General features: G+C 47.3%; 2 protein-coding genes across 2 annotated transcripts; one reads left to right on the top strand and one right to left on the bottom strand.

Annotated features, from left to right (window-relative positions):
* Positions 1–265: 265 nt before the first annotated feature.
* ARHGEF39 (Rho guanine nucleotide exchange factor 39) lies at positions 266–10,805 on the bottom strand (the record flags this gene model as incomplete). The annotated part of the gene is made up of 8 exons (XM_082337598.1): positions 266–442; positions 1,775–2,004; positions 5,647–5,775; positions 6,564–6,634; positions 8,253–8,371; positions 9,434–9,554; positions 9,973–10,067; positions 10,659–10,805. 8 exons carry the CDS (start codon positions 10,803–10,805, stop codon positions 350–352), a joined length of 1,005 nt encoding a protein of 334 aa, XP_082193724.1. The 3' UTR covers positions 266–349.
* A 2,796-nt stretch (positions 10,806–13,601) lies between these two features.
* LOC309602079 (unconventional myosin-VIIa-like) lies at positions 13,602–24,199 on the top strand (the record flags this gene model as incomplete). Its single annotated transcript, XM_082335384.1, has 11 exons — positions 13,602–13,718; positions 13,795–13,860; positions 13,944–14,074; positions 16,852–16,954; positions 19,745–19,847; positions 20,316–20,472; positions 20,813–20,915; positions 21,179–21,307; positions 22,564–22,672; positions 23,885–24,001; positions 24,054–24,199. 11 exons carry the CDS (start codon positions 13,602–13,604, stop codon positions 24,197–24,199), a joined length of 1,281 nt encoding a protein of 426 aa, XP_082191510.1.
* Between the last annotated feature and the right edge of the window lie 492 nt (positions 24,200–24,691).

Here is a 24,691-nt window from a genome sequence, read left to right as displayed (position 1 = left end):
TCACAAGCACGGCGTGTAGTCCCTCTAAATGCAATTCTCCTACTCTATGTCCTTGAACATTTCCTAAGACTGTGTAGGCTTCTACCAAGAGGGGTGGTTCTCCTGCCAGTCTGTCTTGTACTCAGGCGGGTCAGGCTTTCAGCTGCCTGTAGAGGAAAGCAAAGGGGAAGTTCACTGTTAATTAATACATGGAATCTGTTCTTACTGTTCCCTTTTATCCTGGCTGCCAGAGTCAGGTCTTCTCTGCCAGCCTCATAACCATGTAATACATGCAAATACACAGGTCCGTATGGTTATTTTTGTGTTCTGCCCCCTTCCCTCAGCCTTTCCACCTCTGGGAAACAGATGCCTACCTGACTGCAGCTGTGAGACTCTGATACCAGTCATTAATATCTTGTTGGTTGCTGGACATCAACAGCAGTGTCTTGTGCGGAAAGGAAAGCTGAAAGGCAAACAGAATCTGTTGCCACTCTGTGGCATTCCTTGCCAAGGTGGCAACTCTAATAAAATGAGAGCCATCCCCATTGAACTCAACTCAGCCCTGCATGCTGATTTTTCACCTTTTTTTTTTTCCCAGATAGAAAAATTGAGCATTGGTACTGGGAGAAGCCAGAGGCTGGACGGTGCAGAGCAAGTGCCGGACTTGTCCATTCCTTCCAGCCACAGATGACAGCTCACTTTGACTTAGTAGGGTGTTTGCAAGTGGGCAATTACAGTTCTTGGCAGCTCTTAGTACGGTTTTCTCCCTTATTCCAAGCTGCCCCTAGGGGTCCTTCCACCACCACCATCTACAGATCACAGCTCACCCAAGGTGCTGCCACCTAGGAAGACCTGAACTGGAAACCCCTACCTAAGGCACCCCTCACAGTCAAAGACCCTGCAGCCCTCAAGGAGTTAGCTGCACAAGCAATATCTGTTGCGATAATACCCACATCATTCTGCATACTCTCTTTTTCAGGGTTTTCTATAAGCTCAGTCCACAGTCACTGTGATGCTGTGTTATTTCTTGTGACACGACTGCGGGGCTGTCCCCCCAGACGTGTGCTCTGCTGAGGGTGCATCAGAGTCTTACCGGACCCTCCTCACCTGAGCTAAGGGCCACAAAAATGGCCAGAGGGACGGAGCACCTCTCCTATGAGGACAGGCTGAGAGCTGGGGTTGTTCAGCCTGGGGAAGAGAAGGCTGCGGTGAGACCTTATAGCAGCCTTTCAATACTTAAAGGGGGCCTACAAGAAAGATGGGGATAGTCTTTTTAGCAAGGCCTGTTGTGACAGGACAAGGGGTAATGGTTTTAAACTAAAGGAGGGTAGATTTAGACTGAACACAAGAAAAAAAATCTTCACGCTGAGGGTGGTGAAACACTGGAACGGGTTGCCCAGAGAGGTGGTAGATGCCCCATCCCTGGAAACATTCAAGGCCAGGCTGGACGGGGCTCTGAGCAACCTGATCTGGTTGTAGATGTCCCTGCCCATTGCAGGGGGGATGGACCAGATGGCCTTTAAAGGTCCCTTCCATCCCAAAGCATCCTATGATTCTATGAAGTGAAGCAATCAGCAGCCTGAACCCGAGTGCTCTGGAGGGCCTACACCATGAAGGCAAAAGGCCCTGCATCACCCAAAAAGAGAAGGGTTGCCCTAACTCAGACTAGTTCATTGCATTTACCATTGTCACCTCTCTCATCATCTCAGTCCTGCTGCTGCTGAGACAGCTAGAGACCTGCTTCGCCAGTCTGACTCCAGCGATGCTTCTGCCAGGCAGAAGCGGGAAGACTTACACTGAGGAGCCCTCCCTGGCTCTGCGTGTGGCCGAACACTTTGTCCACTACGCACTGGTGAAGCGGGTAGACAGCCTGGCACGCCAATTTATTCGAGTTCAGCGGGTGCAGTGGGTGGCAGGGCTTTGTTGCAATTAAGATATCAGAAAAAAGGAAGAACATCCGGCGCTTCAGTTCTTCTCCCTTTGAAGGCACCACCAAAAGCCAGCCTTCCCGGATATACCAGCGTCCTAGTCATGCAAGGGAAATAAAGACACTTGTCAGATCATCGCGGGGGGGGTGGGGGGGTGGGGGTGGGGGTGGAGAAAGAAAAGATGTAATGAGACACACAGGAACACAGTGAGCTACCCTTGTAGGTTACCAGGTTCTACCTCAATTCCAGCCACTAGAAGGCACTGAGTATCAACCGGGGCCAGCTCACCAGCACTGATGGCACCCATGCAGAAGCATTAATCAGCCCAAAACTTTTAGCATAGAAGGCGAGACTGAAGTTGTTATAAATCTGCTATGTTAATTAAGAGGACATTATGATATGCGAGTCTGTTTAAAGAGACCAGAACAAAAACAGGGTTTGAAAATGGTATCCATACCTTTAAATTAACATAAACTCTCAGAAAACATAGCCTGAACTATCTTAAATTGTGTTGCCCAATTGTTTGTCATTAGTGGTGAAAAAGAAATTAGCCTAAGCTTTGAACATTTATTATTGTTTCCTTGTTTTGTTTGCTTATGCATGCCAATTAAAAAAAAAAAAAAATTCACAGGTCATCTAACTATATACAGACCTCCAGTAGTTAACAGATTACAGAACGCAGATTACTGTTCTAATGAGAAGACAGCAAAGGGGATACAAAACAACATATTAAAAGGAGCATCTGAAGAGGCAACCTTAGCAACCTTCTCGTACAGAATAAGGTCCAGTGTCATCTACTCGTGAAATGAATTGCAATAAAACAAAAGGCAGAGAAATCAGCAGGAAAAAATCAAAACAATTGGACAAACCTAGCTGTAAGCAGGAATAAGAAAAATGGCATCTACACAAAATAGAATAATTAAAGCAGTACCTCTAACTAGAAGAATTATTGTACAAGACAGCCATCAACTCATGGGAATTATGAAGACATCTGCCAGTAAGATTATCTATAAAAATTTAAAGCCATAATAAGGTATTGACATCTGGCCTGGTCTGGGAAACACCGGCCAGAGAATTTCAGCCACTGTTTTTCATGCCTTAGCTTCTGGCTGAGCTAGTAAGCACCGTTTTAGAAAACAACACAATTTTGTTTTAATTGTGGATTGTGCCTTACTTAGTATGCTATAGTCACAAAACATAGAGGCAAGTGAATTCCTCCTTAGCTTACTCTACAGGAACCACTCGTCTCATCTGAATAAGAAACTGAGAAAGAGAAGGGTGAGGTGCAGGAATCGGTCCAAGTTTAAAAAACAAATGGAAGGAAGGTGTCAGCAAATGGGGCTGGACTGGGAACCGTTTCCCTCAGGCTAAGCTGTGATCAGACTCCCTGGCATACACTCTGAGCTGGACTGTGCTGGAAGTCTTGGGATACAGATCCATGTTCAGGATTCCCAGGGGCATGTGATTTAGGAAATTCTTGTGAAAGGAGGGCAAGGAAATATGCCTAGGGAAGCTAGGGTGACAGAACAGTGTGCTATGTTAAGGAGGCAGTTCTGGCTAAGATGGTGTTTGCCCTATATATGGAAGGCAGCAGGAAAAGCAGGGTCTCTTTTAATTGGGAGCAGCTCATCTCAGAGACACTGCCAAATGTGAGATACCCAACTCCACAGGTGCCCCTTTTCTCTGAATCTACAGCATTACGTTTTCTCACCTTTTCCCTCCGAGTAACAGGATGCAATCTTAACAGTTCTGCAAATGCTAGCTTCTTTCTGGAAAGCTGGCCCAAAACTAGCAAGCCCCAGCTGCGTCTTACTTTTCTGCTTCTCACATCCAATAGTACCTATTTTACTCCAGCTAATAGGAAACACGACCATCACAATTCTCTGTCCTAGATAATGGAAAGGTGTCTATAGGCAATGGAAAGGTGTCTGTAGACCCTCAACACCTGTCCTACTACATGTCTCAGAATATTCAGAGACAAAAGAAAAAGAGCGGACCCAACACTTTCAAATGATGGCCATCTCTGGTCTAGCTATACTGTTTTGGGGTTGGTTGTTTTTTTTTTTGTCACTTGGTTATCTTATAAGTTCTGTCATTCAGGATAACTGATTTACCTTTTTACTTATGCACTACCCCAACGTGCGCAGGCACCCCCACGCATGCTCATGCTCAGTATAAGCAGAGCACACCTGTGTTAGCTCCCTTTCAGCTGGCATCACCAAAAGGGTTCTGTGAAGAATGGGAAAGAGAATTGTGAATTAATCTGCCCACTGACTGAGCATCTTCAAGAATGATAACCTCTGATAAATAACCTCTTTTTCTACCTGTGCTGGTTTGGCTGGGATAGAGTTCATTTTCTTCATAGCAGCTAGCATGGGGCTATGCTTTGGATTTGTGCTGAAAACAGCATTGACAATACAGGAATGTTTTAGTTACTGCTGAGCAGTGCTCACACAGAGTCAAGGCCTTTTCTGCTCCTCACCCCACCCCACCAGCGAGGAGGCTGGGGGTGCACAAGGAGCTGGGAGGGAACACGGCTGGGACAGCTGACCCCGACTGACCACAGGGATGTCCCACACCGTATGACGCCATGCTCAGCATAAAAAGCTGGGAGAAGAAGGAAGGGGGGGGACGTTCGGCGTGATGGCATTTGTCTTCCCAAGTAATGGTTACGCGTGATGGAGCCCTGCTTTCCTGGAGATGGCTGAACACCTGCCTGCCCATGGGAAGGAGCGAATGAATTCCTTGTTTTGCTTTGCTTGTGTGCGTGGCTTTTGCTTTACTTGTTAAACTGGTTTTATCTCAACTCAGGAGTTTTCTTACTTTTACCCTTACTATTCTCTCCTCCATCCCACTGGGGGATGTTTTTTTCACCCAAAAATCCACATGTACGAATTACAACCTCCTTCCTAAGTACCTGGAGGTGTGCCTTAGAGACCTTTACACACAGTGACTTTAACACTCCTTTCCAGCTGCAGCACTGTTTCTAGATGACCTCTGCAATAGCAGTATTTAGTGAGGGCACAGGTGAAGCTCCACGTGACCATTTCATAATTGCCCAGACTGGACACATTTCTCAGAATATTCCATACGTAGCTTGGAGTGTGTGCTGGGCATGGAGAGCACAGAGTCACACAAGAGGTCATAAAGAAACTTGTTATCCAATTAGATGATCTTACATGCCAGTGACTGTGACTTTATATATGTCAGCTATCAACAGAAATAGCTGATTGCTGGCACAGTTTAACAACGCAGCTAAAAGAAGATTCTTCACGTGAAGGGTGTGAGCAGAAGTCCATGAAGCTTGTAGCTTAAGGTAAAAACCACCACAGTCCTTGGGCCCTCGACACTCAGAAATCTATGGTTCCTGCAATGGAGTAGGGACAACACCACTACTTACACTCTTCAAAATTATGTAATGTCTGTCTTTCATCCTCACCCAGGACTTAACACTCCTGACCTCCATAGGTTCCTGTTACTAGCTTTCTAACTACATGACATCAGCTCCTCCTATCTGAATGTCAGGCAATTAAGCTGCTGCTTATCCTTACTCAAAAATTCTTCATTAAAAAAAAAAAAAAGTGCTTGAATTACTAGTTACATTCCTTCACCACCTATCTATGGTATTTGGGCAGAAGGAGAACGCTGGTTAATATGAGTTGAGTCAGAGATGAAGGCGAGCATATCTCCAGTTATCTCAGATTGGCAGAAGAAAAACAGAGCAGTCAGTAAGACCCACCTGGAGTGAAAACCTGGGTCTTCTGTCCTTTGAGCATTTTCTGAACCCGAAGTAGCTGCAATGAGTTCTCTCTCTTATGAATGATGTCTTGGACCCACCGAGATACCTCAGAAACGGATTTCACAGCCTCTGAAATTATAGCAGTATATTCTGAGGTTATCAGAAATGAGTATGTATTACGCCTTATCTATCTTGCTGTGAAAAGATAAGATGAAATTAAGAAGCAAGTGTTTTAAACCAAGCATCAACAACAGATTTATTCAGTAATTTCAACAGGAGATTGTACTAGATGACCTCCAGAGGCCTCTCTCTAACCAACATGTCTGCGGTTCTAGAAAATATTTATTTGCCGATGAAACATTAGACAGAGGAATAATCTCCTGGATTTGGAATCCACACAAGTCTTGTTAACTGCTAGTAGATATGGCATGAAGGACATGAATTATCCTAGAAAACTGAGGCACGTAACCAATAGTCATAGAATGGTTTGGGTTGGAAGGAACCTTTAAAGATCATCTAGTCCAACCCCCCTGCCATGGGTAGAAACATTTTTTGCTAGATCAGATTGCTCAAAGCCCCGTCCAACCTAACCTTCAATGCTTCCAGTGACAGGGCCTCGACAACTCCCCTGGGCAACCTGTTCCAGTATCTCACCACCCTCATCGTCAAAAATAGAGCTGCCATTTTTCCAGCCTAACCCCTAGGCCAATTTCCCCCTCAGTTATTCTACATTTTTACTCCCAATGTGTTCTCAGGGACATCTTGATCAAGATGCAGAAGTGAAATAGTAATCCACTAGAACCCCAGAGAGAAGACGATTTTTTCTTCCTGTGGAAGTAGACAGACGAGAATCCAAACATCATTAGCAAGGAGGCTAACACTGATCAAAGTGCCAGCATCTACAGGTGGAATCATACTTGCAAGTTTCTGGTACTCAGCACTGTCTGGGCTGGTGTTCTCCAGCAAGTCTCTGAGGAAATGCTTGTACCTAAGGCAGAGAGAGCAGGTTTATTTCACAAAAAGGTACCAGGAAGAGCAGCACCTCCTATTAGTGACAGAATGATGCACAACACTCCACCAGGAGGTGGAGTACACACCTCTAAGTCTAAACAAGCAGCTTTTGGTCACAATTCTTCAATGACATCAATTTTATTTTCAAATTTATCAACTAAGTTAACCCAAGTATTTTATACGTTTGCAAGCCTTTGGCATTTCCTGGGGATCTCATAAAAGCAACCTCACATATTACTTAAGTTCATAAGACTCTCTTAGCATTCACATAAAAATGCCTTCAATAACAGACAAATTTCTCTTTGAACTGTTTTTTTTTTAATGTCTGAATGGTTGCATTCATACCGTATGTTTCCTGCCCACACAAGAAAATAAAGGCATTTGTATAAGAACTAGGAACTGCCTTTTTCTTTTTTCCTCTCCAGTCTTTACCGGAAAGGATCAGATCTCCGCAAATGCTTTCTCCCAATAAAGTCAAACTGTTTTCAGTCTGAAATGACAGAATAAATATCACATTGAATAGATTCACAAACTGGCAGAAGTCATATGACCTACAGTATATGCAACAGAGTTTTGACGAAACTTGAACAGGAAAGACCTGATTAATGAAAAAATTAGACCTTCTGTTAAAAAGCCACCATTCTTCCAAACAGTTGGACAGCAACAAACATACTGCTATTTTACTAATTCAAAGGAACAATCCAAAGAATTATGGTAGAAAGAAAGCTTATGTTTATATCTGCCAAGCTGATTAAAAAGGTTACATAAAGCTACCTGAAAGACTGTGGTATGCTCACTCGGAGTTATTTTCAAAGAAACAAAGCTCTCAATCTCTCCAATTTGCTTTAACGTGGGTAAGACCAGGGTTGAAGAGCAGCTACTTGACCTACAGCAGCAGCAGATGGGTTCCCAGCAAACCACCCGTGCTCTGTATTATCCCACAAACCCTCCCCAAGAACGGGTGGCCCTTGGGTGCACGCAGCACTTGCCTCGTGCAGTCAGCCTGCCTCTTCAAAGGGGAGATGATGCCTCAAGGGGAGAATGCAGCAATCCAGACTGGATCTGTCCAGGCTCAGGCCACTGCGATAGGCACCAAATCTGAGTTAAGCATATGGCCCTGATAACCAGAGAGGGGAGAAAAGCTCCCCTGTGTTCATTAATCTCTCTCCAAAAGCAACCATCTACAAGAGAGGAGAGTCACAGTGCTCCAGGTCAGCAACCCGCCCAAAAGTGGAGTGAGACCACCTCTGGCAGAGAGCACCCCTTCTGCAGCACTTCAGACAGCTTGCTTTTGTTCAGGGCCTAACTGCAGTAGCTTGCTGAGATGACGGAAAGCCTCCACTTCAATTCTACCCAAGAGCCAGATGAAGGGCTTAGGAGGCAGGGCGAAACACAGCTACGTCTCTGCATCATCTCCCATCTATGTACACTGGTTCCACTTTACAGGCACATCTTCAGGTCTGTGTCATTGCTGTCTATATGCTCTGATTTTGAGACATATTAAGCAACTTTACCTCCCATAGCAACGAAGACACTATTATGTTCCTTTTTTCCCCTCTTGTACTAACACCTTGAAGACAGAATTGCATACTTACTGGTGCAGCCTCTGCAGGGGCAAAGGAAGCAGATCCTCTAGCTTCTTCCCTCGAAACTGAGGTCGAGTCTCCTGGAGTTTCTTAAACCGTCGGAATGACTTATTTTTCCTCAATTGCTCCTGTATGCAGCAGAAAAGGCATATAGCTTTGAGACTATAGAAGAAAATATATGCTCTAGCCTGCACCAGAACTTGGAACTCTTAAAACTCTTAAACTTAGAGTTTAGGACCCCAGTCCTAAATGCAAGCATCAACGACTTCTTTTGTGGCCATAGGCAAGCAATTCCCTTTCTCCTGACCACTATTTCCGAGCAGGTAATGGAAGCAATATCCCCTCTTCATACACGCACAGCAGTATAAAGCTAGTATACTCAGCAAATGGAAATAAAGAAAAAAAGGAAGGTTGACTCAGATAGGAAAACAAGGAGTCCACTTGTGACTTTTTGCCACTCATTTTAAGACAAAGCAATGCAGCCCACATTCCCATCACCACAAGGCAAGTATCCAAAATGGCTTTTTCGCTTAGCAAATCAAAAGTGTGAATATATGCATGCGAACAGAACAGAAGGGAAACATCCCAGTACACCCTGCAGCTGGGAACAAGCATGGACAAAAACTGGAAGTCAGGTGGTTTAAATTCCAGATGCAGCTGTCAGGACTTTGAAATAAAAATATATCCTTCTGAAATTTCTTGGAAGACAGGTTGTATTTGGAGAGGTAAGTGGGAAGGAAAAATTCCTTTTCTACCGTAGAAAAAAAAGTGGGAAGGAAAAGGAAATCCCACTGTTAGGATACAGTTAATGGTAGTGGGAAAGACTAAGAGACCTGCTAATTCTCCAAAAAGAGATCACTGTCCCCTAGTGTTCCCACTGCTAACTCTCCAGGCTTGCGAGCCAAGGAGGAGTGGGAGTAAATACAGAACTGTTTGAGAAAGCTGTGCTCAGTGTCTGCACATACATACACAAACACCTGAAACAAGCTTCAAAAATTTGAAGCTCTAAATAAGTAGAGAAATTTTCACCATTCTATTATGGAAGAAAGACTGAGAAAAATAGCAGCTGCCCAGAAAAAGGAAGAAAACTGATCACTCTAGAAACAGAAGAAAAAGGGAAGGACATAGCTGTTTCACAAAATGGAGAAAGAGAGGGAAGGAAGAACATGAAGAATAAAGGAGATAATTACCTTCAAGGTTTTATTTGCCTGCTCCAAATTCTCAGCATAGTGGCCATAAAGCTCCAGATTCTGACAGAAATTTTCCAGTCCTGGTCCCAAATTCCCTCTTTCCAGGTGAAGCGACAGAACACTGTGCACAAGGAGCAAAGACAGCTCGTGAGGGGTACATTACTGCTGGCATTTTCGCAGCACCCTCTGGTTCACTCCTATGCTGACCTTCTTTTCTCAGTCTCCACCTCACACCCAGTTTCTGTGCCAAATACGTGCTTGGTGGTCACAGAGTAAGCTACAGAAAACATCCCATAAAAATACCATGGAGCAGACTTACTGCGTTTAAACCATTATCGAGAGAGCAACTGGGCATCCAGATATGTGGATACAGACCAGCAGTTTCCTGGGTACACCTGCAAGTGCCACCAAGGCTAGCAGTGCTAAAAGTGAATGCCTGTTTTACGAGGCGTTAGCTTTATTTCCTGAAATCTTACTTTCCCATCAATATAGGGTCCTCACCACATAATTACAGGAATCACATCAGTGTGTTCACTTACTGGCTGGCTGAATGTATGGATTCCAGGGGTCCAAATATGGTTTCCAACACAGCAGGTTTCAGCGTCCCTTTGGCCTTTAATATTGTCACAAAGAACTAAGTAGGAAAAAACAGAGAATTTCAAACAAGTAAAATTCATAGGTCACTCAAAGGCTATTCATAGTACACAGCAGAAGCAACTTCTGCAGAAGCAGGCTGCGTGCTCTTTAGCTCGAAAGGATATCAAATGTTGTGAACGCCTACCTAAGATACCTATCATCAGATGTAAGCCTTCTTGGTAACTTTGACCATAACTGTAAGCACATGGAACAGCACTACACCACTGATAGAGCCTGTTTCAGTATTCCTAGGCGTATGTTTTTCACCACCTTGTTCATAATCTGTCTTTGTCTTGTCTGTGCCCCTATACTTCATATATCTCGGGCATCTTAAGGTGAGTCCCCTATACAATCAAAACTTAAAGATTTATGTCTGTGTACCGATCAAAGCCAAGGGCCCAAAACCACGAGCTATCGGATATTACAGAGGAGGTAAAAGAAAAACAACAAGAAAACCTTTCAGCCCCAGCAGTCGTCCCATGTAGTAGGGACATATCAAAGTCTTGCTCTTGACCCTTCCCCATGACAACACACATAAGTATGTGCTGCCTGAAGGTACCCACATATCAGAAGGGGCCGAAATACTCACTGTGACCACCAAATCCAGCTGCTCGAGGTATTTGTGTTCAGTTTCCAGCAGCTCCTTGGCTGTCCGGCTGCGCTTTCTCTCCCAGCGAGCCCTCTGCTCTTCCACAGTGTTTGTTCCAGCCATAAACAGCAGGGATGAGTCACTCATGGCAGCCTCAGGGCTGATAAACAGAAAGGTAACCGATCCTGAAGAGCCAAGAGAGATGGACACACAACAAAAGAATAACCTATGCCGCAGGGTAGGATCCTGAGCTACAAACTCTACGCTTTACTATGAAAGAAGGGAAGTCAATTGCCAGCAACCGTTATTAACAGCTTCCGTCTGCATTCCTACCCACGGGTACAGGAGCCCTGCGTCAACCAGAGGAACGGTGTTAGAAAGACCAGACCATGAAAGCAAAAGCAGTACATTACGATACATCTGTAAACAAATGTCAAGTGTACAATCCCACTCACGAACCACTGCTTCCTGTGCTTTGCCCCAGTCTTTGCGCAAAATTCTCAATAAACTCAAGGAAGCTAGTGGGTGTAAGAGGTACTGTGGGCAGGAGTAGAAAACAGCCATAAGATTTGTCTTGGGGGGGGAAGAGAGAGGGGGAAAGAGACCACTCTTGCTTGTTTTCCCATGGACGTTCGCAAGAAGCAAGCGGTTTGCATTGCCATTTTCTGAGAGTAATTTGTGGTTTCAGAGATGAGAGAATGAGCAACTGCTGCAAATTACTCTATATACTTACTAACCAGCTTCACTGCTGCTCTTCTCTTCTGCAAGAGCATCACGATTTTGTTAGAGAAAAACACTCCCTCTTTTATCACCCTCTCTCAGAGAAAGAGGCACGTGTTAGCAGAGCACCAGTTAAATATTGCTCTGCCTTTTGATCAAAAGGCAGTGCAGGCTGTTGCACACTTGCCACAGCATGAAGTCTGCAGTTTCTCTGGAAGCTGAGCTAGGTCCACAAAAGTTCTGGCTCCCACATGGATGAGCTATATTAATACAGAAAGATGTGTCATCATAGAGAAGGGAATTTGTCAAATACAGTCTTCCAGAGACACTTCAGATATTTAAATCAATGTCTGAAACAAAAGTTTCACATCCAATGAATACCAAGACTCATTTAATGCGTTAGAAAAGTCCAGATAGCTAAGGGACATGTGCAGTATTTTATAGTAGCAGGAGTTTCTCCAGAGGTTTACCCTCATATTCCATTTCAGCCACTGCCCGGTAGAAAAGGACCTGGGGGTGTTGGTCAACAGCCAGCTGAACATGAGCCAGCAGTGTGCCCAGGTGGCCAAGAAGGCCAATGGCATCCTGGCTTGTATCAGGAATAGCGTGACCAGCAGAACCAGGGAGGTGATCGTGCCCCTGTACTCAGCATTGGTGATGCTGCACCTTGAGTACTGCATTCAGTTTTGGGCCCCTCACTCCAAGAAGGACATCGAGGTGCTGGAGTGTGGCCAGAGAAGGGCAACGAAGCTGGTGAAGGGTCTGGAGCACAAATCTTACGAGGAGCGGCTGAGGGAGCTGGGGTTGTTTAGTCTGGGGAAGAGGAGGCTGAGGGAAGACCTTATTGCTCTCTACAACTGCCTGGCAGGAGGCTGTAGTGAGGTGGGGGTCGGTCTCTTCTCCCAAGTAACAAGCAATAGGACAAGAGGAAACGGCCTCAAGCTGCGCCAGGGGAGGTTTAGGTTGGATATTAGGAAAAACTTCTTCACTGAAAGGGCAGTCAGGCACTGGAACAGGCTGCCCAGGAAAGTGGTTGAGTCTCCATCCCTGGAGGTATTTAAAAGATGGGTAGACGTGGTGCTTGAGAACATGGTTTAGTGGTGGACTTGGCAGTGATAGGTGTATGCTTGGACTTCATCATCTTAAAGGTCTTTTCCGACCTAAATGATTCTATGTAAGCCGCAAATGAGAGCTTCTATATTTGCTCACAACACAACCACAAGCCTAGCCGAGGCCACGTCTTGGTCAAACAGGGCAGACCTGGCACCCCGTGGATGGAGGCGCCGCGCTGCAGGGAATACCAGGCAAGAGCTTAGCGTTAGCATGCAGTTGCAAAGTACTCACCGATAACAGACTAAAATAGACGTTCACAGAGCTCCTTTAGCCAGGGTAGGTTGCAGTCATGATTTTCATTTGGCAGCCCAATTTCTTTGAACAAATAATAATTAAAAAAAAAAAAAAAAAAAAAAAAAAGACAGACAAAAAATGTTACCCCAGGTTTGACCACCTCCCGCTCACATAAAGCGGCGCAAAACACTCCCATTATTCCAAAATACATTACGTTCTTACTGTCTCAGGTCTGCAGGGCGAGAGTTGGCAGGAGCCCATGGGCAGGACAGAAAATACCTCACCTGCAGGTGAGGGAAGCGCTCCAGCTCGCTTCTCTCTTCTCAGGAGAGAAACCGCTCTATACTTTCTGTACAGTTAACTACCTTATGGTACCCCATTAGCAATATTCCCTACAACACTTCTAGATTTTCTGTTTTGAATACCCTCCGAAAATCTCCCTTGATTACCCCAGCATGGCCACTCGTGATGTCTCAGAAGGGTTAACCACCTCGTGGGCCAGCTCCAAGGGCCACTCAGCTCCACCCCTGAGGACGCTGACTGCTGTAGAAGAGGCGGCGGGAAGGCTCAGCCCCCGAGGCCTCAGGGCGGCTCTTACCTGCTTCCCCCCGCTCCTGCTGCCTCCTTTGAACCGCCTCGCCACCGCGGCAGGGCGGCCTTCCACCCGAGGGGCCCCCCGCCTCCGCCCCGGGCCCTGCCTGAGGCCGCACCGCCCCCGCCGCCCGTTACCTGCTGGTCCCCGCCGCCGCCCCGCGTTCAAACGGCGACCCCGCCCCGGGCGGGCGGTCCCGGGGAGGAGCGGGAGCGGGGCCGGGGCCGGGCCGGGGAGGGCGGGCAGGCCGGCAGCCGGGCGCTGGGAGCCGGGAGCCGTCCGGCATGGTGTCGGTGGGGGAACGTCGCCCGGCGGCCGGGGACCTGGCGGCGCTGGCGGAGCTGGACGAGGCGGCGATGCTGGGCGGGCTGCGGGAGCGGTTCCTGCGGCAGCAGATCTACGTGAGGGCCGGGGGCCGGGGCCGGGGCGGGGGGCGGCGGCGGGCGCTCGGCTGACCGGCTCTCTCCTCTCCGCCAGACCGACGTCGGGGACATCCTCATCGCCATGAACCCCTTCCAGCCCCTGCCGCTGTACGGGAGAGAGGTGAGCCCCCGCGGGCCCCCGCCGGCCGGGCCCCGCTGCCCCCCAGCCCCTTCACCGCCTCCCCGCCATCGCTTCCCCCCCAGGTCTCCGAGCGGTACCGGCACCACGAGACCAGCACGCTGTTGCCCCACATCTTCGCCGTGGCCAGCCGGGCCTACCACGCCATGCTGGGCCGCCGGGGCGGCGGGCCCCAGAACCAGTGTATCGTCATCAGGTGAGGTCTGGGGGGCTCTCGCTGGAGCCCGGCGGAGGCTGGGGTCCGGGTAGCGGCCACCAAGCTCTCGCTGGGCTCTCCCCGCTGAAGTTTCAGGCGAAGCTCCTCTCCGATGCTGTTGGCGGGTCAAAACCCAGCTGCGCTTGCGACGCATCGCCGTTCCCCACCCGTCCGCCTTCCAGACAGGAGAGCGGGCAGGTCGCGAACGGAGGTGCATGGCAGACAAAGCTGGCTTTTGTGGAGCAGCTCAGCTGCCGATGCTGGTAACGCAGGTGAATATGTTGGGTTTGCTCCTGGAGGGATGTGGCATTGGAAAGATTTAACCAGCTCTGGGGAAAGCCATAGGATGCTCTTCTTTGGGGAAACAACGCCCACTCTAACTGCTGTAATAGAGGTTACACATAATGGAAGGGACCTGTTTTCCCAAAGTGGAGCTTCCCATATATAACCAAAGAGCAGCAGGAAGAAAAACTTTTTTGCCCTAAGACCTTTGGGAATCTGATCAGGGAAAATCTTATTGTCACGGTCAGTTCTGTGCACTAGAAGGGAAAAAGATGGGCTCGTGTAACCAAAGAGCATACGAGTGTCACGAGCATTTTACTCCATGATGTCACTATTGTTCGGCTGAAACTGTGCAGGGCGGCGATAACATCAACTAGTAGAGAAAGCCTCAAACAGTATCAACTAGCAGAGAAACCCTCAAAACACTAACTGCCTGTTCTGTGTCTTGTCGAGAATGGTTTGTCATCTCAGTTGAAATGTTAATTGCCAGCTTGTTTGATTTAATGTTCCCTTCTTTATATTGGTCTTCTGATTATTTTATCCATATTTTCAGTCTACATGGTGTGGAAATGGCTTGCTGAATCACTGCTGAGTGTTCTGGTGGGACTGGGAGCTGACCCTGAGGGTTGCTTGCGCCCCACTCATTTCTCTGGCCTGCAAGCCATCAGTGCCTGTGCTTCACATGAAGTGCTCTCACGAGGTGGTGGCCGTGGAGTCAGCAGGTGGAAGAGGTGCTGCTGGTAGGGCTCTTAGGGATGGACAACAGTCATAGTATTTGTCTTGGGAGATGGAAGACAAGTAAGAGTAACCTGTGGGTGTTTGCCAAGAAGTCAGTGGTCTGATTGTTTTCTCCCAGCAGTTTGTGGTCTCAGCGATGACAGTGTGAAGTACTCCTGTGCATCTTGAAACCCCATTGATTGGTCTGTGTGTTGCTGTCACAGGAAGTTCATGGTTTTGCTTTCTGCGAGTGCAGAAACACTCATTAATAAGATTACCTGTCATGAGCAAAGTTGGGGTGGAGGGAGAGGAGGAAGTCACTCCTGTTATACCACGGTTCATCAGAACAGCACGGGGAGGCACCAGGCTCTGCTGTTCTTTGTGGTCTCTCTGGTCTCTCCAGCTTAGTCTGGGAGGTCTGGTTGGCATGTTTCAGAGGCTGATGTTGAACGCAGCAGCTGCCTCCAGGTGACAAATGCTCATTGCAATCAAGTTGTCCTGTGCTGCAAATTCCGCTGGCTCCTCTTCCCTTCCCAATCCCGAAGGACGAAGGACGTTAGTCACAGCCTGGGTATGCTGTGGTACAGCACTTCAGTCTCCTAGAGATGGCTTTAGTTTTTTTCACAGCCTGGGGCAGTTACACACTTGCAGCTGGATAGTGTTTGCAGGACCTGGTGAAGCTGTTGTGCTTGTAGGAGGGTAAAAAGACAAGCTTGAACCATGGGATTGCTGACTGATAGTGCTTTTGTGGAGGAAGGAAGTCACTGAAAACAAAAAAAACATCTTACATACTGAGCAGGGGCACTGTCTGGATGGCATGTTCTCAGGCGGCAAAATGGTCTTGGTTTTTTTGTGCATATTCAGATGGTGATGGTCTGATCTGTGCTTGAGATCAGGTATCTGTTGCAGTATTTGAGGTATTTAGCCACCTATGACACATAATTGATCCCAAGCACAGAGCCACTGGGAGCTACAAAGCACTAAAGCCACACCAGATGCTCAAAGGTCGGGTGTGGAAATGGAGACCTGCCCTCAAGTATACCTTCAGCATTTCCTGCATTTTTTTTCTATGCATATGCTGAAGTTCTCTGCCAGCATGACGTTGTCGATCAAGGACACGTTGTCTCACTGCTTGTAAATTCCCCCTCCCCGGACTGGAGAAACTGCGCTTTCCAAGTGCTGCTTGTTTGACTTGGAGGCGGAGGAGCTGGGCACGTGTGATGGAAGAGTGACGTGCACCACTGTGGGTGTGCGGGCAGCTCTGCGGCGGTGTGCCCACGTTCTCAACCGACTGATGCATGTGAATGTGTGAAGTGCCTGAGGTCTGAGATCGCCACAGTATCTCGAGATCAGTACTCGTGGATATAGAAGGATGGGGCAAGTCTCTTTGAAGAAAGAGGAAGCTGTTGACTCCAGCATATGTGGGGGAGTCAACGTGTCAGATCACTTTTGAAGGAGGTTGTTTTCCAGAAATTACGTATATTTTTTTCTTAAGAAGCAGAGCAAATGTTCTGTCCAGTGCACCCCATCCAGAGGTGACAGAATGGGGTATCTGTACTCCCTTGCAGATGGGTAAAATTCTCCTGGGGAGGGATCAGGACCTCTTGGGACCTGCCGCGTAAAGCTGTGGTGTGGGTTTGTACTCACACATGCAGTTTAGCTGAAAAAGTTGTGAAACCCTTGGACAGGGAAGCACTCTGTGCTGGGGCACCAAGACATAAGGGACAGAACAACTATATTTTACAGCTCCTGGAATTTCCTTTGCTTTTTCTTGGCAGTGGAGAGAGCGGTGCAGGGAAAACAGAGAGTACGAAGCTATTGTTGCAGCACATAATGAACCTATGCAAAGGCAACTCGCAGCTGGAGCAGCAGATCCTTCAGGTAGGTCATTACAGGATGGTGCCTGAAGATGCAGAAGCAACACTGCTGCAAGACAACTTGCGTTAGGCCGAGGAAGCCTGCTGATGAATCACCACCGCAAGTCAGGGAGCAAAACATAAGACACATAAGAAAATAGTGGATTAGGATGGTGAAATAGCTGACCACAAATGAGAACGGTTGGTAAGTCAGTAATTCTGTTTGCTGGGAACGTAGTGGTATCTTAAATGATAGAAAACTATTGTGATCGTTTATCATGTTCTCTGTGACAGGGGATTAGGGGCATTTTTCTGAATAATTTCCTGTTTGAGGTAGAACAGGGACTTTTGTTAGAAAAATGAAGTCTTGATTTAGTGGTACACAGGGAGAATCCGCACAGCCTTCGGTCACCTTTACTTGGCTACTTACACTTACTGTCAGGCACATACCTGCTAACTGGCTACTTAATCTTTGCTGTTGTCATGTACCTTTGCTAGCTGATTTTGAAACATATTCGTCTCTTTGGTCTGAAGTATTTCCACTTGAATTGCTCCTCAAGGAGTTGTGGGATTTTTTGAGCAAATCATACCTTAACCTGTCATGTGATAGATTAAGCAGAATGAGTTCTTGGACTACTTCATTTTAAAGTTTTCAGGTTTCCTGTAGAATCAGAGAGATCTTTCTGTGTGTGGTGGGTTAACTTTGGCTGGACACCAGGTGCCCACCAAGCTGCTCTATAGCTCCCCCTCGTCAACTGGACTGGGGGAGAAAAATATGACAGAAGGCTCGTGGGTCGAGATAAGGACAGGGAGACATCACTCACCAGGTGAAACAGACTCGACTTGGGGAAAATTAATTTAATTTATTACCAATTAACAACAGAGTAGGATAACAAGAAATAAGAACAAACCTTAAAACACCTTCCCCCCACCCCTCCCTTCTTCCCAGGCTCAACTTCACTCGCAATTTCTCTACCTCCTCCCCCCAAGCGGCGCAGGGGGACGGGAATGGGGCTTGCGGTCAGTTCACCACACGCTGTCTCTGCCGCTCCTTCCTCCTCAGGGGAGGACTCCTCACACTCTGCCCCTGCTCCAGCGTGGGGTCCCTCCCACGGCAGACAGTCCCCCACGCACTGCTCCAGCGTGAGCCCTTCCCAGGGCTGCAGTTCCTCACGAACTGCCCCAGCGTGGGTCCCTTCCACGGGGCGCAGTCCTTCAGGAGCAGACTGCTCCAGCGTGGGTCCCCCGCGGGGTCACCAGCCCTGCCAGCAAACCTGCTCCAGCCTGGGCTCCTCTCTCCACGGGGCCACAGGTCCTGCCAGGAGCCTGCTCCAGTGTGGGCTTCCCATGGGCTCGCAGCCTCCTTCGGGCATCCCCCTGCTCCGGCGTGGGGTCCTCCACGGGCTGCAGGTGGATCTCTGCTCCACCATTAACCTCCATGGGCTGCAGGGGGACAGCCTGCCTCACCATGGTCTTCCCCAGGGGCTGCAGGGGAATCTCTGCTCCGGCACCTGGAGCACCTCCTCCCCCTCCTTCTGCACTGACCTGGGTGTCTGCAGGGCTCTGCCTCTCACACATTCTCACTCCTCTCTCCAGCTGCAGTTGCACAGCAATTTTTCCCCCTTCTTAACTATGTTCTCCCAGACGCGCTACCACCATCGCTGATGGGCTCAGCCTTGGCCAGCAGCACGTCCATCTTGGAGCTGGCTGGCGTTGGCTTTATTGGACATGGGGGAGGCTTCTGGCATCTTCTCACAGAAGCCACTCCTCTAGCCCTTCCCACTACCAAAACCTTGCCATGTAAACACTGTGCTATGCCTTGGGCTCTGAAATGGCATGTTATTTCAGTGTGGTATCATCCACGGTGGATCCGCGGTGCATGCCTGTGCTGCATTGTGGGAACGTGGCATTGATATACCTGCTGGCTCCACTTAGAGCTGGCCTGGGCAACGCTGCCAAGCCGCGCCTGACCTGAGCGGGTTCAGGAAGCAGGATAGCTGTGTTTGCTCAGCGTAGTGTCTTGCCTAATGGACCCTGAAAGACTTGCAATGCTTGTAGCCAGCCTGCAATTCCTCCATTGGAAACAAAGTTCACTTCAATCCAGGTGAGCTGCCCTTGGAAAACCTAGAGGTGACGGAAGGCATAATAGAAATCTTATTTGGTTCCCGTAGATATATTCAAGGGCCATGTTAGCCCTTTTGGGATTACAGTGTCATGCTGTAAAGCTGTGTTCAGCAGGCTGCCCAGCATGTACCCTAAGGGCTTATTCTTCCAGTCAGCAGTCATTCTTTGCTCAAATACAGAAAAATTGTTGTTTGACCTTGTTTGCATCCAGTTTACCAAGCTGGTCTGATTGTTCTGTTAGTTTCTTTATAATTCACTGTCCTGAGCCTTAGGCTGTCTACAAATTTCAGTAGCTAAGTTATCATGCTTACATTTACTGACTCCCATATTTACCTTGTTTATTGTTGTAGTATAGCAATGAAATTGTCTAGTGATACCATGTCAGATACTTTGTGGAAATCTGTTATACCAACCTTACCTTTTAACACATGAGTCAATGATCTTACTGAGATCAAATCAGTTTGATTGTGCGTATTTTCAGTAATCTCATGCTGCTTAGTCTTTGTTGTATTTGCCTCTTTCACTTCCTTTATGCAGGATATGATAAAATAGGTGCTCTTGAGTCCTCATGGAGTGGTTCCTATTCCAGCTGAATGCTGAACAGTCAATGCTGAAGTTAAACTTTTCCAAGTAAGTTAGATTGGATCACTTAATTTGAAGAATGCTTGTTCTACTTGCTCACTTGTTTTAGGTAAATCCGTTGCTTGAAGCTTTTGGCAATGCCCAGACTGTGATGAATGACAACAGCAGCCGCTTTGGAAAATACATACAGCTGCGTTTCCAGAAGAATACAGGTGAAGTCAAGGGCAATTACTAGTCTGGGGGATGGTTAGGCACTGGAGGGAGTGGACTGAGTAGCCAGAACTTGCAGAGGGTGAAATTTTGATACTTGACTCCCTGTGGGAAGGGTGTGCAATTAAGTAAAATCTTACAGCAACCACAGCTGTAGGATAAGGCCTGGGTTTGGACAGTGTGGGAGTACAGGAAGGATAGGGGGGCGATGGTGCAGGGGAGGTATCAGTAATACTCTGCGGTGCCAGAAGCCTTGGTTGGTGCTAAAGGAGGTGAGCAGACATCTCTAAGATGATGGGAAGCATGGAGAAGCCCATTTCCAGGGTGCTGGGCAGCCTAGAGGCTGTTGTACACAAGAAAGTTATTTTAGACAATTCCATGCTCCTATCACCAAATAAGAGATGCAGGACAGCTCAGTCAGCTTCATGTCCCCAAGTGCAATGTTTACCCTGTCACCTTCTTGTGTGCAGTGCGAGGTGCAAAGCTGAGTGAGTACCTGTTAGAGAAGTCACGAGTAGTGCAACAAGATACCAGGGAGAGGAATTTCCATATCTTCTACTACATGTTTGCTGGACTCTCTTCTGAGGAAAAGGAGATGTATGGGCTATTGGATCCTTCATTCTACAGGTACTTTAAAGGCAGACCCTAGTTTAGTCTTTGTGATGGGGGATGGAGGGGAAAGCAGCATAATGGAGCCTATGCCTCTGCCCTGTGGCTCTATCTGTGGAGTCTGGTACAGGTAAACAAATGAATGGAAGCTGGAGTGGGATCTGAATGGAGCTGGATGAAGAGATCTTATGGGTCATCATGGAAGCTGGGAGGTCTGGAGTCTCTTCTTTGTTGCATTACCTTGGAAATGTTTCTTTCCCTTTCACGTCTCCACTGCTGCTGATCTGCTTTTTTCCATTGGGACTGACTTGCAGTGCTGATTGTGTGACGGTTTTGTGTGGGATATACCCTTTCTCAGGTACATAAGTGGACGATTTGGTACACAGGATGTAGCTCAGCGCTGGAAGCACAAATACCAAGAGGTGTGCAATGCCCTTGACATGGTGGGCTTCCAAGAACAGGTCAGTCTGGGGTCGTTTAATTTCCATCTGTGCTTCCTGCAGGCATAGGGTTTCTTTCCGGCTGCTGTTTTGAGGCTCAGGGCTATTTCTCTCCTTTCTGGATTTTCCATATTGCTTCCAAATGACCTGAGCCTGTCAGACTTTGTATAGAGCCTTGTCCCAGAGGCTGCCTGTGCCTTTCCCTCAGCTCTCCAACTTTGGGGGCCTCCATGTTGTCTGTTACATGCTGATAGGTTTTCAGTCACCTTTGTTTTGTGTTTTAGGAGCAAGTGGACATGCAGGCTATCTTGGCTGGTGTGTTGTCTCTGGGCAATGTGACCTTTGAGCCTGAGGAGAGCAATGGGTCTGTAAAAGTGAGCGAAGCCTCCCGGGGGTGGCTGAAGGCTGCAGCGGTGAGTCACAAGAAGAGCTGACAGAAACCCTACGGATATGATGCTGGTTCCCACTGGCAGTGTGACTGCAGGAGCTGCTCCTGCCAGAGATGGCAGAGGACGTTTCTGCCTCAGAGTGCGAAGGCTCCTGAAGAACAAGGAGTTTTTTCCAGAAATGCACAGTATGACCCCACGACTGCATTTGTGTTCACTGCTATTCATTCCTAAAGAGACCCTTCTCAACTTCTGTTTCTTGTGTGTCTAGAACCAGTGTCTTGTATATGGTGATATCACATGTGCCTTATTGACTTCATACAATACAAGCTTTTTAAAATTAAATGTTATATGTTACTAAGTGTGATGATGCCTTGGAGAAATTCAGGTGTGCAGTATCTGAACACTAGTTCTGTGTTTTCAACAGATCTTGTCCAAGGATACCGCCTTAACTGCTATCAGTTTTTGTTGGTTATCCAGAATTAAACTTCCTATTATTTCACATGAAAGTATCACAGATTAAGAAGTATATATTGCCCAGTACCATCCCATTTTTATTATATGGGATGGATACATTATCCTGCTTTGTTAACCACACAGAACAGAAAAGCGTAACATATTTCTGCCTTTTCTACGTCTTTTTATTTTGACCTATTTGAAATCCCAGCGCCCTTGGTTTTTGGTTTCACTCACATCTCTCTGCCTGTTTCCCTCCTACACCATACCAGAAACAACCACCTACATCTGTTCAGCAGCCAGCTTCTTTTTGTCTTACTTCTTAAAGTCTGCTCCTTGTTTTTTTGCCCAGGGGAGGGGAATTCCTGTTAAAGCAATGACCAAGGGGTTCAGTTGTGTCTGTTTGTTTCCTGTCTCTTGTGGGTTCCTGTGACTCTGATGTCTGCTGAAGCTCAGACCTCTCAGCACCTGCACAGTCACCTCTATGTGGTGCTGTTCAATAAGTCATTAAACCGCTCAGCAGGGACTGGCGTGGCTCCCAGAGAAGGTGAAAGGTGGCAGCACTGGGAGAGGAAAAGAGAAGGCATTTCAGAAAGAGGGCAAGAGTGAGCTTGGTCACTGCAGGGATAATGCAGATCTCAGAGCCTGCATCTGACTCCAGTGCTGCGAGATGTTAACACTAATAATTACCTTACAGCAGAGCTCAAAGGCCTTAATCTGAATCATGACCCCATTACACTGCGTGTTGCATGGACGCAAGGAGATGCAATTCTCACAGGTAGAGCAAGGGTTTACTATTGATTGTCCTCATCTATTTCCTCTCCCAGGGTCAGTTTGGAGTCCAAGAAGATGAACTGTTAAAATGCCTTATTTGTACAATGTCAGTGACCCGAGGAGAGCAGATTCAGCGTTTTCACACCCAGCAGCACGCAGAAGGTAAGACACATAATGAATTGCAGATGTGCTGGCTAGAGAGACTGACCCATATTTGGTGGAAGGGTATCCCTACACATGTGCAACTTGTTGGGAACAAAGATGTCTGTCTGTGCCCCTTCGTTCCTCTTGCACAGAGACAAGTATATCAATGTTTATCTGTTTAGTCTCTTACTGACATGTAGGACCATGAATGCTGCTTTTGTTTGATCTCCAGGAGATTAAGTGAGAAACCAAGGAATTAGCCTTGCTTTCTCCCTCAGTCCAGCCTAGAAGGAAACTGTAGGTATTTGTACAAAAGAGGGGAAGGCTCCTGTTGCAGAATGCTGGCAGTGTGCAGAGGCAGTAGGTGGAGAAATAACTGAGAGAATCAATGAGATAGCACAGTATCAGGGAAGGAGTGAGGTGAAAGGGGAGTATGTTAAAGTAGCAAGTGCACAGTGTTATTTTCTCTTTCAATAAGAAAAGAAAATAATCCAAGAGAATCTGCACAAAAAGGTTCAGTTAAAATAAAAGATTTTAAAAATTAAAAAAATAATGCATGAAATCCCAGGATTTCTAGATTATTGCTTAAAATAAATGAAAGAAAAAAATGAAAATGGGGAATTAGCTAGTTCTGTTTCCCAAATGTCTTCTCTTGCATCTCTCTAGACAGTAAAATAAACATCTCCCATCAGTAGGTGCTTCATGCAGTAGGTCATGTTGATTTGGTCTCCTTTTTGGAATGTCAGCAAGTTTTCCATCAATTGCATCCTCCTCTTGTCCGCAGTGTTTAAACACTTGGCAGCTGTGGGTGAGGAGGAACAGAACCATTCAATTTTCCAAGTACAACTTGGAGCCTCTCACTTAGTTTAGCAGTGAGGGGATCCACACTCAGTAGGCCTTCAGAGGGGAAAGCAAATCTCTGGATATTCTAAAAAGTGGCAGGACTTTTTTGGAAAGGCGATTTTCCGTTTTACATGGTCTCACAAGTGCCCTAGTATGCCATATCTGTTCTTGTAGAAAGATTGTGAAGATTTTTGAATGAAAGAGCTCTCTTTGAGCTTACAGAGGGCAGGGACAATCTGACAGATATCTAATGTTTATCTGATCTTTAAAATAGCTTCATAAACCACGAGACGTTGCTAGAGGTGGATGCCTTGAGCCAGCTTGTGTGCTGTGTTCCCTGCTCTCCTTGGAGCCCTTCAGTGAGCTGCTGTTGTTCTCTTCGTGCAGATGCTCGGGACTCCATTGCAAAGGTGGCATATGGCCGAGTATTCGGCTGGATCGTTTGCAAGATCAATGAGCTGCTGGCTGAGAACGTGGATCCTGAGGTGGAACTGAGGGAGATAGGTGAGTTCTGCCTGCCTTGCTCCTGTTCTGTCCTCAAATGTGCGTCCCTCAGACACAACGAAGGAAGGGCACAATGTGAGGTTTTGCAGAGATCGCACGCAGGGATCCATCATGAAAGACACGATTGTGTTGGAGATACCAGTCAGCAGCATGAATTCTGTAGGGCCTTGGCTGACTCTGAGCAGTTGGTTAGTCTGAAGCGACCGTGAGGCTGTAGTTCTGGGGCACTCTGTCTGGCTTTGCCGAGGAGCCGGGGGTGGGAGTGGGGCTTCTCCTGACTAGTTCTCCAAGGGGAGTTATGGGAGTGGTGCCGCTGGTGACTTGATTGGCGTTTCCCTGTGCCACAAGAGCTGGGTGATGGGAGATTTAGTCGTGTGTTGGGGTATGCAGCTATCTGCAGGGATGGTCTGCAGGCTCCATGATGTGCTCATCTTCCCTCTTTTAGGTATCTTGGATATTTTTGGGTTTGAAAACTTTGCAGTGAATCGTTTCGAACAGCTTTGCATAAACTTGGCCAATGAGCAGCTGCAGCACTTCTTTAACCATGTAAGTCTGCTGTGGGCGATCTCACCTTGCGCGGCAGAGAAAGCAGAGCATTGATCTACCTGGCATATGAAGGAGAGCGTGGGGAGAACAGGTCTACTGTCTGGAAGGACAGAAATGGTGATCAGTGAAGCAGGGTAGAGAGCA

Source organism: Platalea leucorodia, assembly GCF_965183815.1.
Source record: "Platalea leucorodia genome assembly, chromosome: Z".
Classification (NCBI taxonomy): Eukaryota; Metazoa; Chordata; class Aves; order Pelecaniformes; family Threskiornithidae; genus Platalea; species Platalea leucorodia.
The sequence above is the reverse complement of the archived record's forward strand: the minus strand, read 5'-3'. Positions and strand labels throughout refer to the sequence as shown.